The sequence below is a fragment of the Dermacentor variabilis genome, chromosome 4, assembly GCF_050947875.1.
Source record: "Dermacentor variabilis isolate Ectoservices chromosome 4, ASM5094787v1, whole genome shotgun sequence".
NCBI lineage: Eukaryota > Metazoa > Arthropoda > Arachnida > Ixodida > Ixodidae > Dermacentor > Dermacentor variabilis.
Window position 1 is genome coordinate 151,975,533 of NC_134571.1, and position 17,480 is coordinate 151,993,012.

The 17,480-nt window shown below is 43.3% G+C and overlaps 1 protein-coding gene across 5 annotated transcripts in view; it reads right to left on the reverse strand.

Moving 5' to 3' along the window:
* Nucleotides 1-13,814: 13,814 nt before the first annotated feature.
* Nucleotides 13,815-17,480, reverse strand: part of LOC142578017 (uncharacterized) — a 67,593-nt gene continuing 63,927 nt past the window's right edge. For all 5 annotated transcript variants that reach the window (XR_012827130.1, XM_075687446.1, XM_075687445.1 and 2 more), the window contains one exon: nucleotides 13,815-13,997. Coding sequence is in view for 4 of the 5 variants with exons in the window: in XM_075687445.1 (XP_075543560.1) it covers nucleotides 13,902-13,997 (96 nt within the window). In the remaining variant the exon portion in view is untranslated. The remainder of the gene's footprint in view (nucleotides 13,998-17,480) is intronic.

Genomic DNA, 17,480 nt, shown 5'->3' on the forward strand with positions numbered 1-17,480 from the left:
CTTCTTCTTCTCGTTTATTGCAAAACGAGGGTCTCGAATCCGGCAACATTGATGCCTTCAGGTAGCATGAGGGGGTTTATTGAATAGTTTTTCCTTCACCGAAGAAGATGACGTACTCGTGACAGATGACGTACTGCGGCAGATAGGATGTTCCACATCCGCGGCCATAATTTGTGAGTGGTGGCACTGGCTAACACTTCCAATGTTAGGCGTCGTAGTAAAAGATAAATAAAGAAGAAAGTGGATGGGGAAACGGCGCCGCGGTAGCTCTGTTGATTGGAGCATCGCATGCGTAATGCGAAGGCATGGGATCGTTCCCCACCTGCGGGAAGTTTTTTTATACACCGTCATTGCCATTTATTTCTGATTTCTTTGATTCAATTAGTAAGCAAAAGTTATTTTTCCTATGTTGTAATTTGCGTATTTGGTTGGTGGCTTGTCATAATATGATTAATAGAAATCGGGCCCCTCGTTTAACCCCCTTTTCTTCTCGTACTTTCATTCTAGCCCACATACGTTCTGTTGAGATCTCATTACCTCTATAACCCTGTTAAATCTATGATATTGTTGTAAGAAAGCTTTGAAGAGGCCATCTTTCCATTCTTGGCATCGAAAAAATTACCCTCATTCTCAGGTATGTGCCATGGCGGTTGATTGGTTAGAACAGTTTATGTATGTCGGTTCATCAGTTGGTATTCTTCATAGCCAGGTAGCACAAAACAGATAGTACAACCTTAGCAACACTATTTTGCTGAATGGAAGGAACCTTTTATGAAGCCACGAAAGTTACACCGAGACAATCATAGCCCCAGAAAGATTTCCTATATGTTTGCTGATATCCGTTTGATTATAACCGAACAAGCAAGTAACGAATACATATTTGAAACAAAATAATTACTCCGTATATAAAATGTTTTTGCGAAATGAGGAAGAAAGTCAAATTGTATATGTAAATGCTTCCTAATACAAAAATGAATGGTCGTTTTATACTGTCGCCACGAAAGCGCACTGGTCCTCTGTTTGAAGTACGGATGCACGGTTGCAAAGCTATGCTGCTTACAGCACCAAAGCAAGCTAATTTAGCTAAAACTTTTGGATCCACCCTTCACAGAGAAACGCCGGCGTCAAAGAATAAACTTTGGTTTACAGGAAACCATTGCCACATGTTTAATTCGTCAATGCTTTTTGGAGCTGGCACATGTTTTCCTTCCTCGCTAGCTTTTTCTGCTCACTGGCCTTTCTTATTTTAATTTCGGGTGCTGCGCGGAGGTTGTGTTTCGGGTAAATATTCAATGGAACAAAAGATGAAGCGAATGAAAGCACTTCACAGTTGCAGACAATTTAGTCAAAGATTAATTGAGATTATTTGTAATGATCCACGAAATTTCCCCACGGAATTTGGTGGACACAAAATTGCAATACGCGGCGCTGTAGCTGGTACGTTGACGGCAATAGTACTTAGTCCTTCCTAGTTCTCAACCTCTCGGGTATTTCCGTATGTCATTGACCGTCGGAAAAAATGACGGCTAGCGGTCATACGAACGTGATGGAGGAAGTGCGTGAATTAAAATGTTGATGTTGGCGACCGCAATATTGGACATATTGCTAAACTCCTTGCGCGTTGCAAATAACGAATATGCAAACTAATTCGCATTGAGCATATTCCTGCGGAGCCGCGTCACGCATTACCTCTGCCGCCCCTGTGGCCAGCAACTTGTGCTAGTTTTCTTTTCGTTGCTACTGCATTTCATTACAACTTTTATGCGAACCATCGAAAAGAATAAATATCATTACATGTTGACAGTCCAAAAACCAAGTAGAAGAACCGCCCACCAAACAGGAATGAAGTTCACGACTCCCAAGCTAGTGTTTCACGTTGCAGTGCAATCGCTGTACGAACACCGCTGCATTCGCCCTAATGATATTGATATGCACCTATCAAAGTGATCAAAATCCACTTAAAAACCGGAATGTGCACATAGAGAAATGTTATTTTTCATTGCCTCATCATCTATATTGTCGCACTAGCGCTGAAGAAAGAAGAACGTGGAGTAAGAAACGTCCTATCTCAATTTAGTGGCATGTTCCTGCAGTGCAAACTTATGCACTATATTGCCCACAAACACTAGACAACTAGAATGCTTGCTAGGGTGTACGACATTTATTTATGACTGACACCCCAGACGTACAAAATGCCTTGTAACCCAGTCTTTCGCACTCATCCGGCGATAGAAACAAGCGGCGCCTACCACTTCCAAGAAGATAGTACCATGACTGCTATTTATTAACGGTAAATAAATATTAAGCAGAAAACACAGCACTTAAAGTTGTACTACAAACACCATTATAACAATGGCTGAGCGGGGGCGGCGTTGTCTGATTCATTTAACTAGTGGATGCGGTTACCCACCGCCAACTTATCATTCTCGGGAGCAGTGATTTCAATTGGGGACATCTTAAAAACCAGAATGAAAATATTCAACCCAGTTGTCTCAAAATGAAATTGTTTCAGTAGAGGTAACAACGGCACATTAAGCATAACTGCATCTTTAAGGACATTCTTGTTTTCTATAACTTGCACCTTTATAGAACGTTGCTTGAGCCAACAAATGCACCCGCACGAATCGATAATTGTTTGGAATCGCACGCGTTCCGCACACATTACGAATGCTCGTTACACTTTTCCACAGCGTTATATTCTATCCCTACTACCATTTTGGATGCTCCCTGACGTAGGTCTAAATTTAGTTCTGGTATGTTAAATAAACACAACAACAAAAAAAAACAGTCCGTCGCCTGCATTTTCTTTGTACTCGAACTGCAGACCTACTGATTCCCAGTCGGAAGTTTCAGCACTTGCCACTCCGCTATTTCGTTTTTCTTTATTTTCCTCTGGCTAGAATTCAACATAAAAATACATCGCCTAAAGAATGTGCCGGTGCCTCTAGTTGCTTTATTAGTCTGACGCTATGCACATGATTTGCCGCATTCATTTCTAGCAGGAACTCTCAAGCTGCACTACTTCAGCTACCATGGGAATTATGGTTAGTGCATGTATTTGCCTTACCTTCGCGCTTGTAGATGCAGACGCTCTTGTGGCTTTGTTCTACTCTTGATCTGCATCCCCGGCCTTAAATTTCAAAACACTTTACCCTATTTTAACTGTAAAAGGCGACACGATTCTGCGAATACACATACTGGCTTCTGCTTCCAGCTGTTCCGCCTCTTGAGGTGGCCAAATCGAAGCGCACCGAGTGTCTCAATACGCTGGCCGGCTCGCGGGAAGTTCTTAAGTTTGCAATACGGTCCTTGTCGACGCATGCGTCCGTAGCGTAATGTTGTCGATATCACGCTCATCTACTAGAAGCCCTGTGTTGGAATCCCGCCGTTAGACAACTTTATTGAAGGTGTTTTAAATATTTATAACGTAGTAGTTTGTTGCAAGTGATGACTTTGCACAGTCACAAATGCGAACGAAGCCAGAAGGACGAATTTAAGGCTATTTCACGTATTACCTATCATTCCAAAAGCAGCTCAACCGCCACGTTTGCAGATCCCGTAGAGAGCAGGACCACATTTTCCTCGCTTGGCTGTAAAAACAAACATGCCATGTGGACCCACTGTCACTCTCCACTCCATCAACTCTGACCGAGCCGTGGTTGTGTTCTGGCTTGCGTTGATTGCGTCAGTGTTGTGCAGCCAGACGTTGGAGCTCCCGCTGTGGAATTCTCTGCAGGCCACGCATTGGTGCATTCACATGTTTGAGCTGAATGAACAGTAAGGGTAAACATAATTTCATCCGATCCTTTCAGTGGGCGCTGCGAATGCCGATGGTTTTGCGTTGGTCTCATGTAACCTACAATCGAGGTGCGACGCCAGCCACGCCGCTGTCGGGGTTTCGCATCGCGCACGTTGTGAAATGTGTTGTGCTGGCCCAGATTCCTACTGCGCACCATTTTGAATGAGCACATATGATGAGATTGAGCGCATTTGTGTCGGTGAATGCGTCGGCTTCCGATGAAACTGCACATTGTATACCTTAAACAGCGCTTATAGTTCACTATATGCGATTATAGTTTTCAGTAACAGTTTCTTTGAAATTCGTCGTACCTGGATTTAATTGGCCTAACTGCTGATCTTCCCTGACCTAGGTTGCGCTACAAGAATGGCTTTATAGAAAACGAACACTAGATACGAAATATAAACATGATGATCTGTGTTTGTAATCGCAGAAATTTTCTGCTGCGCTTGATAAGCGGGGTGTATGATTATTAGGAGTTGAAAGTGTTTTACAAATGTCTCTTGTTTAAAATGAAAAATGTAGCATTGCGGTTTAGAGCGAAGCTGTTTATGGCGCGGTTCTGACGGATCTCTTCTGCGGAGACATAGACCAACTATTTTTCATTCGTAGGCCGATGGCGGATATGGTGTAATGCCGGGCCGAACCTCGGTGGAGCAGAAGCAGGCGTTAAGCACTCCCCATACGTGGGCTGATTCCAAAATTAGAGCGATACCGGGCTGACCGGTGGTGGAGGGTGAACCAGGCGTCAAGCACTCCCACACTTGGCAAAATCCCGAAAATGGTTCAATGCCGGGCCGACCCGCGGCGGAAGGGAAATAGGCGTTAATCACTCAATCACTCCCCATACATGGGACAATCCTGAAGATAGAGAAATGCTGGACCGGCTCGTGGTGAAGTTGAAGCAGGCGTTAAGCACTCCCCATACGTGGGCCGATGCCGAAGATAGTGCAATGCCGGGCAGACCTGCGGCGGAGATGCAGTTCGCCATTAAGGGGACAACATTCGCAGTTCGCTGCTCATCCTACTTCACAGAGTGGGAGGGCAGGGATTTTCTTGAGCTTATAATGGAGCACTACATAAGCGAAGTATTATCATTTTGTGTTCCGTTTTACTCACAAAGCTGTAAAAAAGAAGCAACCTGACTAACCTGCGTCCCGATTGTTGGAGGCTCACGCCGTTCATCTGCAGAAAAAAAGCGGCAATGCAACACAAGAATGTGTGCTTTAAGTTTGAAAGATGTGCAATCTGATAATTCTATCGCGCAATCTAAACCCAATTTCTTTCGAAATTTTTGTTCTTATACTCATAAAACAAATTATATTTCAGAGTGGTAACAATTTAAAGCAGACGCGTTCTCGTGTTGATATGAGATTATAGAAGTGCTTTCCGGGAATATCTAGAACTGATGCATGTCAGAGAAGGCGCCTACAAGCTACTGTATGATACAAGACGCTACAGCAAGGACATACCATAAGAAGCAGAAAGCATGCTGGTGGTTCAAAATGAATTGCATAGTTGGTTAGAATGCGTACTTTAAGCGCTTTGATATCATAGTCAATTGCTCAAACTTGCTGTTGTTTTTTTAAATGACTCCATATGGAGATGTATATATGATGAATCAAGCACCATTTGGCTCACTAAGCATTGTCGGGCGCCCTACGAGGCTAATTATGACAAATGAGTTCAGGGGAAAACTTTAACAGCGACTATTTATTTTCACTTCTTGCGAGCATTTGTGTTGGACATCCCCTGCAAAATGTGCAAGCTGCCCCTATATTTATCGCAGTTCGTGCTTTTCCTAGTGACGGCAGGTGCTACCTTGTTCGTGACAGACTTAAACAGACTACCTTGTTCGTGACAGACTTAAATGCCGGAAAATTGACACTTATCTACTAGGCGCGGTGGTCGCTGTGCTGTGCATATGACTATAGGCATCATCGCTTGTGGTTTCTCCAACGCTATCAGATCAGCTTGTAGTTAGCCCTGTTCGGGAGAGTCACTGTCGTGGTCTCGCCCACTTGCTGTACGTCTGCATAATGTGATTATTATTCCCGTTTGCTATGCATCATAGCAAGTGTGTTTCCACGATCAAACATTGCGTTCTTAGCACGATTTAGCACAGACACCTATATAATTCTTCTATAGTTTGTACTCAAGTAAAGCAAAGGTTACTTTGTCATAGCTTAAGCTAATGACGGTATTGAGATCAAGTCATGTACTTTTACTGAGCAAATCTACAAAGGATGAACCCTTTGTGGGGCAGAAAGTCTTACCAAAATGAATTTTGAGAGGGTGGGGGGCAATTCGGCAAATGTCCACGTAGTGAACACGTCCACTTCGTATGCTGCTCGAGTTAGACTGGCTGAGCTGGGGTACGCGTGAGTAGGAGACAGGTGCCCCCAGCCAGTCAGCACTTCAGCAGCAGGCGATATGAACATGTCTACTACGTGGACGCTTACACAACAGCCCCCTGGTAAGTTAGACATGCCGCAGATTATGATGAACTTGTGCTGACTACCTAAAAACTATATTGAATAAGAGTGAAGTTAAAACAGTTCGCATGTTTCGAAGTACCATTGACATCGGCATCTTGGACATTTAAGCGTCTGTTTCCCGAGTCGCATTTCTTTATCCGAAGTTAGCTGCAGGATGTTGCACTTCACCCAAAGAATAACAATGTATAAAACATTAATCTAATGGGCTGAAAGAATAAATTGTACACTGCAGGCAAAGAGCAAGAAGGCAACAATATGTGTGGCATCTCTCCCGTAAAGGCTTATATGTGAGATTTTCTTTCTTACCGGGGGGGGGGCGGTGGGGGAGGGGTTTCACACTAGAAAGTCGGTGCAAAGTAGGTCAGTACAGTCAGTCTAAGCCCATTTCGTTTATCTCAAATGCCTGTAAACATGCTTGAATTATCCGCGATATACGGGTTTTGCTGATCGCAAGAGGTGGCACAACATAGCATTTCTCAATGGTTCTAACATCGTGCTTTCGGAGTCTCCCGTACGCATGCAGCCTTGAACGTGGCCAGACACACGACATATTTTCGCCGAACTTCAACAGCAAGTAAAAGTAGCGTGAAAAAAAAAGCTTTTCATCGCTTTTGAAGTTTGGAAATAATAAATGACTGAGCGTGTCTGCATTGTCATTTACTGAGCGCTTACTATCTTCTAGGGTGCATTGATGCCTCTGAGCGTCATTACCCATGGCTGGATGGGAGCTGTGGCCGTCTTTGATGAGGGTTTATCTTGACTGAACAGCACTCTGAAGGGTTTGTGATAAGTCACAAGTACAGATTCATTGCCGTAAAAGTAGTGCCTGAAGTAGTGTGAAGCCAAGCACAAGGGGAAGCGCCTATTTTTGAAATTTTAGTTCGTCTCAGGTTTGGTCAATAGGAGCGCGACAGGAAATCAATTGGGTAGTTGATGCCTCCAATTCGATGCTTCAACACCGCTCCGTCGCTAGCCGGAGAACGGTTGCATTCTAGGCCCGGTGGCTTGTTGGGGTCAAAACGAACAAGGATTTCTGCTTCGATGAGGGCAGTTCTTGGCGTCCCAAGTGGCGGTCATTGTCAGCAGTGCGGATCGGGATTCAAAGAAAGTGGACATTTGATCAATACGTTTTTCATATCAGTTCAATAGAGCTATAAACACTTTCAGTTCTTTCACGGAAGTCTTACTGGGGCCTGTGAGCACCGCTGCGATGCCTCTCACAGGTAGAAGTCATCTCGCTTTGATACGATGTGCCGCAAAATTGGCCTAGTCTTGCCGAAATTTTCATTTCCTTCTGTTCCTGCGGAAGCTGTGTTCTCATAGATAGTGCGAAATTTTTTCAGCACAATGTAGTATTTGCCTGCTGCGCAACAACATCGTTTAAGTAGACTTGTAGTCCTCCGCTTAGGTATGCTCTCCTCCGATTAGATTTGCAAAGATGTCCTGAACAAGGGGAAACGGACACTGTTGCATTGTTGTGGCGGCATTGAAGGTAAGTCGAAAGTCACCACACAATTGAAGTTGCCTGTTCTTCTTTACTGCGGAAAGGATTGGTGATGCCCACTCCGACGTCGCTATCTTCTCCGTCGCTTATAAGGCGATCGAACACGGCAGCTAGAAATAATCTCAGAAAGTGATGCACCCTGCTTGCTTTACAAAGACGAGATGTAACTCCCACTTTTAAATGAAGCTGCACTGTTGGCCCCGGGCAACACCCGAGCCGGGCTGCACTGCTGTCTTGATACTCGGATAATTATAGACAGTTTAAAAGAGCGTTGATGGCCAACTCCGTTCAAACAAGCGTATCATAACAATTTGTTCAAAGCTTGTGAATAGAACCCTGGTAGGAGTGATAATGCACCTAAGCAGAACACCCATAACAACAGCGAACTTACAATCAGGCTCTGGAAGGATCTTGGTAGAACGCTGCCCACGTTTCTTTACGAAGCTCATTGACCGGACTGTTAGGGTGCGTCTGCGCAGTTTCTTTGTCGTTCTAGAGCCAAGCTGAGAGTGCGTCGCAGCTGTCATGCGGGAGACGGCCTTAATAAAGACGCTATATCAAAGCAGTTCATCCAGCCACCGGTGCGCACGACATGTGAGCGGGACGGAGCGAAGGAAATACACTGCTAAATCGGGCGAGTAGCGGATCCATGTGTCGGCTGGTATGACTAGACGCAGCTTCTACGTGCGCGAAAGCGTTCGGTTTAATTATCGATGCGGCAGCTGCGCTAAAACCTTGTATCGCGTCCCACGCTCATAGAATAGGTCTCAGACAGTTAATGATGACCAGATATTCTTTTCCTGCACGCCCAATAAACTCCGCATTCATCCGCAGTTGACCGGTCCTCACGTTCATCTTCTGCAAAAGTGTCCACCTTTCTCAATCTTTCTCGGACAACGTTTTCCACATCACAGTGAGTACTGAATTTTTGTCTAGCAACCACCTTAGAGGTACTTAATTTGATGACATCTCCCATGCTATACGTTTGCAGTGTGCACCACGCGTAGCCTGATGCGCAATGATGGCGTAAAGAAATCTCCTCCTCTGAGTCTGCTTTGATTTATCCGGACTAGTCATACGCTTTTTGCCAGTTTGTCCGACTTTCGTGTTGAAATTTGCATATTTGAAACAATTGTGCTCGCGTCCCACACCTATGACAGACGTTCCAGCGAGGTTAAAAGACATCACTTCGATACGACTTTCCGCCACACCACGCCCACAATATGTCGTCTGCAGCCTGGCTCACTTGAGGTGTTACCAGCATTTGTCCTCACGAGATGAGCCGAAGCAGCTCCGTGATCGGTGATCGAGGCTCCGCATTCAGTGCCTGTTTTCCACGGCGCTCTCATCTGAAGACACGGAGTCCTCGGTCGCTTTTTAAGTAATTTTCCGACGCGCCGCTATCTGCAGCATGACACTTTCATTTCGCATACTACACACAATGTGATCCATTATGCGTTCTAGCATCGCACCCAGATATCAGTTGTATGCACGACGCCAAATCACGGCTCACAATTTTCGAACGCTCTCACCTTCTAGTTGTGTCCTAATAAAAAAAGTTTAGCTTGCTGTAGTCTAGTCAACTTCGGGAGTGTAATACGTTTCCACAAGCTTTAATACGCCCGTATAAGACAGGTGATTTGCAATATTTGGATAGCAACGACCTTGAAATACTTGGACAGAGCTCCCGGGGAGTGCCAGCCGCGCTCAGCGCTTTCCGTTCTTTGTGACAGCTTTTGCCACGAAATAGGGCTCCAGGCGTATCAGGAACGCTGCTAGAAATTCCCGCAGATGAACAAGTGCCATCTGTCACTACTATCAGAGCGACACTCAGCAAATTCAGTCCGAGAATGTTCCTCAGTAGCGTGGCGCTAACCCCATTCTCGTCGCTATTGTTACGACTTCAAACTTCAGGTCCCCGTTCGAATGAATTTACTGCCCTCGAACACAGTGCCCTTAATCGATCCGCACGTTCTATACGTGCGGATGGTGGTGACGTCGACGGAACACTGGATTCCATATCACAAACATAAATCATTTGCGGCAGAGCAAGATCATTATGCGTTAACCTCAACAAATTCTACGATTGCGACTTTGAAGCTCTGCAGGTGATGAGGGAGGGCAGGAGCGGACGCGTCTGGATGGCAACTTCTCCATGCGCACACCAAAATAACTGCCACTAGGTGACTTCATGAAACCGGGTGTGGGATCTCCTTATATTATCTGGGCGTTACCGTACTCACCGTACTCCTTATTTTTGTGGTAGCGGCCGCAGAACTAATAAAAAACCATGCAGTCGCCACGCACCTGCAATCTATGGGAAATGAAGCTTTACTCAAGCTGTTAGCTAAATTGTCATCATGTGAACGCGATGCCTGCCATTGTCTTCGCTTTTATCCTGTGCGACGTGTAACGTCATGGTATGTTTAGCATTGCGTGTCTCATCGTTCACAGCTTTAACATGCCATGCTTACGTTTATGCAATACATAAGTCACAAGCTAAGCCGAATGGATTGAAGCGAATTCTCTCTGAGAAAAGCCAACGCAGCGATGTCGCGAGGATGAAGTGATCTCTGAAGCTTGTCGAAGGAATAATGGTGAGGAGAGATTTATCCGAATAGAAGTGCAATACATACCTCAACATATATAAAGGTCCCGAACCCCTGTGTTACTTTTGCATATAGCATTTGCAAAGTGTAGGGAAGAATGGACACAAAAAATACTTAGTGGCCCAAAAGTTGAGTAGCGCAAATATATGAAATTACAGCAATTCAAAGGAACCGCAATATTAGGCACCATTCCACTAAGATTTCAGTTGGTTTATTCTTTAGATAGAGATGGCGTATCCAATTATGGTGTATATTACATGCAGAGATCATAAGTCGTGATGTGTTGTTTGGCTAGAACAGAGGTACTCTTACTGGCAGTACTTTGTTAAGCAATAGTCTGAAGCATCCGGCACGGCACCCAACGAGCCCTCTGCCATTGGATAGGTTGAGTAATGTTAAGCAAATTTAAGCAAAGGAAGCTTAAATTTGTATTGAAGCATTGCTATAGCGGAGGGCTGACGCATCAGTTTTTTTTTTGTCTTTGACCTACTAAACTTCCTTTCAGTTGCATCTAGCAACGCATATTGCTGACATATAGCTGTATGTAGACTTTATCCCTCCCAGGCGCCTCACATCTATATACACTGTGTTTAGTTAGTTCAAACGTAGTGCTTTATGGAACCTTGTGTTGCTAGATGCCTTGCGAAACGCCTATGATAATATATTTTCCATCCGTGTAGTCATAATTTCTATTATTTCAAAGTCACGTAATCCTTGCGCGACATGCTTATTTTTTTTCTTTCTGTGTTGTGATTAGGCTTCACTGTGATCCGGGTAATAGGTTCGGAGAACTGTAAATCAGGCATATGTTCCATTGTCATTCACTAGGACAACGTGCAAATACCTACCTGCCGTACGCAGCTGCGTGTTGTGCCATATATTGATAAGCGGTGCCCAACATAATATAGCGAGATAACCTTAAAAATTGCTGACGTTATTTCAAAGACAATTCGTTTGGTAAATGGGTGTTTAATTAGCGGATGTAGGGGCTGATGGTACTGTGAACTTAAGGTTGTGCGCTATTAAAATAAACCAAGCAGAAGCAACAAAAAATAAATAAAAGGGTATGTCTTAAGTTTGCCTTGTAATTTGGTTTTAACCAGAACGTGTCACGTGAACGCAAATTTAGCACAGAGCTAAGGCGACTATCTTAACGCAACTTCGTTGAAAATTGCCTGACTACATGAATGTCACATGCCAACCAAAGGCCAATCTTTACTCCATTATCTGCGTCTTTTCTACGAGCGTCTGGGCGCAGATTTGCCATCCGTGGTTTAGCATGTGTTTAAGTTTCAATTTATTTAGACATACATTGCCTGGGTTGAAAGGACTAAAGGCAGATGATCTCTGCCTGACTAAGATCCCTACACCCATACATTTTATAAGAAGCAGTGAGTATATAAAGAAAGAAAAATAAAAAAACAATGGCTTTACACATTAGAACATGCAAAAATATTGTTGAAAAACCAGAAGTAACATCGCGAACAGGCTTCTTAAATTGTGAGACAGAATGACAACAATGCAACACCAATAACCCATAACAAGAACAAACCCGTACATAACTGGCAACATATTAAATAGTACAAGATTATGCAAGCGTTATACAAAGTGTAACGTAACCATTGATAGCAATGTATAACTTTTACAGACTGTAGCCGAGTGCGAAGGTGATAGAATTTTTTTTACACAGGAACTTGTTTAGGACGCAGTACCAGAGAGGACCAGGCAGGATTCCGTAAAGGCTACTCAACAATAGGCCATATTCACACTATTCATCAGGTGATAGAGAAATGTGCGGAACATAACCGACCCTTATATATAGCTTTCATATATTACGAGAAAGCGTTTGATTCAGTCCAAACCTAAGCATTCATGGAGCCATTGCGGAATCAGGGTGTAGACGAGCCGTGTGTATAAATACTGAAAGATATCTATAGCGGCTCCAAAGCCACCGTAGTCCTCCATAAAGAAAACAACAAAATCCCAATAAAGAAATGCATCAGGCAGGGAGATACGATCTTTCCAATGCTATCTAGAGCGTGTTTACAGGAGGTATTCAGAGACCTGGATTGGGAGGAATTGGGAATAGCCGTTAATGGAGAGCACCTTGGTAACTAGCGATTCACTGATGATATTGCCTTGCATAGTACCTCAGGGGAACGAATTGCAATGCATGCTCACTGACCTCGAGAGGCAAAGCAGAAAGGTAGGTCTTAAAATTAATCTGCAGAAAACTAAAGTAATGTTTAACATTCTTAGAAGAGAACAGCAGTTTACGATAGGTAGCGAGGCACTGGAAGTGGTAAGGGAATACATGTACTTAGGGCAGGTATTCACCGCTGATCCGGATCAAGAGACTGAAATTATCAGAAGAATAAGATTAGGCTGGGGTGCCTTTGGCAGCAATTCTCACGTCATGACCAGCAGGTTGCCATTATCCCTCAAGAGAAAAGTATATAACAGCTGTGTCTTACCAGTACTCACGTACGGGGCAAAAACCTGGAGGCTTACGAAAAGTGTTCTACCTAAATTGAGGAGTGACTGTGATGCGAGTGCAACGGCGGCCTCTTCCGCGTCGCCCGCCGACGTGGTCTTGACTGTTGCTGAACAAACAGTGCTGCCTTGATTGTCTACGACCGCTAGAGCCTAACAATGTCTAGTAGTGTAGGCTGCAGCGTCCACGTAGTAGACTTCTTCAGACTGTCGATAGCTGTGTTGTAGCGCCTTGGCTCGAAGTTTGCGGCGTTTGACGTGAAATTCGGGGTGCATGTTTCTGGGTAGGGGCTGGATGGGGTATTGGCCATGTATGTTCGGAGGAAGTTGGTGTCGCTTGCTCTCGTTGAATGGTGGAGCATGATGAAGTTGTCTCAGGATCTCACGCCCAGCTTCAGTGGTGGTGAGTGTATTGTATAGCGATGATAGATGTGCTTCGGTTAATTCTTGAAGGGTATTTAGCGTGGCCGTGGCCATCACCCTTTGTGTGGATGCCCTAATTTGAACACCAAGAACCACTTTGTGTATATTGCGGATGAAGCAATTCACAGTATCCTCTTCCCACCTAGACAGCGAGATATATGGTAGTGCGAATGTGATTTTGCTTAAGACAAAAGCCTTGATAAGCTGAATTATTTCCTTTTGTCGAAGCCTTCCGTGTTTGTTGGAGATCCTTCCTATCCGGCGGAGCGTATTATCTGCCGTTGTTTGTAGTGCTTGCAAGGTATGCGGATTTGCTCGCTTAGGTTGGAGGTTTAATCCTAGGACTCTTATTCAGTTCACGTGAGGTATAGGGTACCCTTCAATCGTGAGATGGATATTCGAGGATGAAGTCTTAAAGCGTCTCGTGGGGGGCAGAAGGGCAAACTTCATTTAAAGAACTACACGACAGCCCAGGCACCCAATCATTCTCTAAATCGATAGTTTATTTGTCTAACTTTCTAAATACTTGGTTAGGGTTTTCTGAACATGTTCTTCCTGAGAGTACAAAGTTTTTGTTACCAATCAGCCATTTCATCTTTAGTTCGGCAAATTGTGCCATTTTGCCATACACGGCATGTTAATGCAACGCGACTTCCATTAGGGAGGACGTGCTGTAAAATAAAAAAAGAAACGTTTTACCAAAAATAGCACAATATATGAACTCCAATGTTAGAACACGAAATTTGCGGTTCTAAATACATTTTTTTCCAAAATGAGGAAACATTTATTAAAGACGCCATGTATAATATATATGCATTGGGGTAACTCGTAAGCTTTTTGTTGTATTAACTTTTTCATCACAATTGCCCCGCTCCCATTGTAAGGATACAAACTAAACTGCTTAATAACATTAGAAGACAACAGACTACCACATGCAGTGGGATAATTTTGACCAGAACTACTGAACACTGTTCATTGAGCCAGCTGATCGGCCAGTACGGTGACGAAGTAATTGCGAAGGAGTTGCAGTGCCTGATGTGGCAATGTGGCAATGGCTGTAGTCCCCAAATACTGTGCTTCGGTAATAGTAACATGGCACGTCACGGCGATAATTTAGGCAATGTGCTTTGAACGTTTTTAAACCGAATGCTTATTGCTTTTACGGATTTCATAATTAAGTAGAACTCGGTTGGTATGCATTTTGTTTATGTAATTTCTTCAGAATAGTTGAGAAATACAGCCCGCTCAGCTAAAATATGCAGCCAACATTATCGTTGATCCCCTTTCTCGTGTATATAGCGTTATATTCATTAATGGGCACGGTCATTAGCGCTCTAGACATATACAAATTGTCTGAATTATGTGCAAGGTATTCAACCTTCGATTTCCCTTTCCAGGTTATTTTACTTACCTAATGAACTGCTACCGGCGTGGTAGTACTTCCACTAGCCATACTAAAGAATAGAGGCTGCAAATACATGGTATCTAGCCACTTCTAAAATATCAAGTGGATTAATACAGCGCTCTACAGGGTCTGTACATCATATGTTATGTCTCACAACTACACATGAGCTGAGATATTTCGTAGTGGGATCTTTTATTTTACGCGAATGTTGCTACGCCTCTCACTGCTGACATCTTAAATTACAACCCAGCTCCTAGACTTCTTTCACAGTTTTAAAATTTTCTCTAGTGGCGTCGCAAGCGTTTGGAAGTTATCCCCAGTAAAGCTGGATTGATGGTATATCGCTCTAGTCAAATGAAGGTCAAGACTTTCTTATTATTTTGTTTGTTTGATTAGCACGTTTTCAAACTGAGCAATCTTTGGCGTTTTGCTGGATTCTCAAGGGAGGTGCATTCTCATTATCTCACGCTAATGTGAAAACAGCCTATGATACGCATACTCAGAAATTATTGTCCGTATTTCCGCTATAAATATATTTACTGTGCATTCATTAAAATTATTTCACATACTGCGTTGTGCCAAAGCGTAAAACACAATATGCCAAGCAGCAGGCTAATTCCATTCTTTCAGTTCACACAAATATAGCATATTATCCCCACCACAAAAGCCTCACATTCCTGCAGTTCATAATAATTAAATGAAGTATAACAATGCCGGTTTAGTAATTATTTTGCTGATACATTTCATTACTGATTTTAACGGGTAACTACTTACTATGCAAAAGGTAACTTGATTTTCCTTACCGAATATAATTCCTTTGTGTAAGCCTCGAATAATGTACGCAAATTAGCTTCCTTCTTGGCACAAATTGTTTTGCTTTGAAATCTTTATTATAATGCCAATATTTAGTTCTGTGTAAAGTTATATATTTCTGCATGTGTGTTTGTTGTGGAAATATCTGTGAATAGCCTTATGTTTCTTAAGTATTTCATTTGCGTTATTTAATATTTTAACGATGTGCAATCTCTTCCCTTGCTACCTAAAATTGTGGTGTATCGTGAAGGAACGTAAAACGTGCATACAGGCACACAAGATTACCAGACCATGCAAACGCCGACTATCAACTGAAGAGCTTAACGTTACGGAAAAGAAAGTAGACGCAAAACGTATCTGCGCATGCTCAGGTATGGTAGCGCCACCTGTCAATCAGGCCCAGGGGCACGCCTACGCACGAGATAACCGTTTAGGCAATCTATTTCTTCTTTATGCATGCTTAATTTATTTTTATATATGCATTTCTTCTTTATACTTGTATAAAGAATTATTAAAAAGCTTATAGGGTTAACAAAACTGTTTGATCACTGGACGTGGTCGATGCTCTCGAGGAAGGTTCCGGAAGAGCCTCAGTAAGCTTGCACTATGGCTTTTACCGAATCGATGGTTTAGTGGTAGAGCATTAGCCTCGTATGCAGAAACTTCTTTCGAACCGTGCAAACACGTAAAACTTACCGATTATTTATTTGGGTAGGAAAGCCTCCGGCTTGGTATTCTGCCGTTATAGAACATCAAAGCTTCGAAAGGGGCGTTTCTCCCTTATTCGAGAGGGTCTCAACCTAACAGGCACTTTGGGATGCCACATAGAAAACTGCCGCCATGGGCGCAGCGCAGACCCACTTGTAATGCTCGTAAAGGGATTTGTTGGGCTTAGAGGCTTCGACGGGATATTCACAGAGCTGGCTCATTCCTCAATACAGTTAACCCCAACAGGAATTAGAGCCCCGGGCAGAAGGGCGCCTGAGCGCATTTGGATAACGGGTTGGTAACAAGTGGAGGCTCGTTTTGAATCCACATCTTTCTGCGGCCGAGGCAGACACACTGACGTGAGCACGGCCGTTGAATGCGCCCTTAGAGGACATATGTGCATGGAGAAAGACCACTGTACGTTTCGTATCGTGTAGCGCAGTCAGCCCTAGCCGCTAATTAGAGTAGCTTGGGCAACTCACCCACCCTCCAATTTTCTTAGTAAAATTAGTGGCCGAACTTCCTTACTTAGCACATACGTCGGTAGTACGGCTGCTCGTCTTGCAAGCAAATAATGGCCACTGCATATATTCTCTTGTCTTTATTTTCAAGTTAACTGAATCATTTTATATTATTCTTTTGAAGGTACGTTTTGTTTTTGTGTTGTACAAGAGTTAACCTCATTGTGATTCCTGAACGTTGATAGATTCCATTACATAACAAGGAATTACTCATCTGTAATATTAGCCATGTTTTCGCATAATCTGTTTCCTTAGCACACACCTAAATTAAGTGATGCATCCACTCAGCTTATGTTATTGCAATTTATTTCTACGCTGTAAGACTTCCGAATAAATGAAATATGAAGTGAGCACTGAACAGCTTCTCGCAATTTAGCCTAAAATTTACAAAAAAATGCTTATATTGCACAAATAATGTGTTTATGCCATCGTGGCAGCTCTTAAATAACATTACCATTTCTTCAGTGAACAACAAACGTAGACTTAATTAGTGCAAGTTATGACCATGAATATCTGCCGATGTGTTCTGACTGCATAACAATGAGTGGCCAACAGATCATGACTCTGAGCGCGCTATTTGCGTTGAGTTTTTGCAGGCAGTGCATTTTCCTCCAAATATTTATTGCTTGTTTTAGAGAGGCTCTCAATTATGAACGAAGTTTTATTGAATGATGCAATTCTAACATAGGTTTCCCATAGGTTAGCTT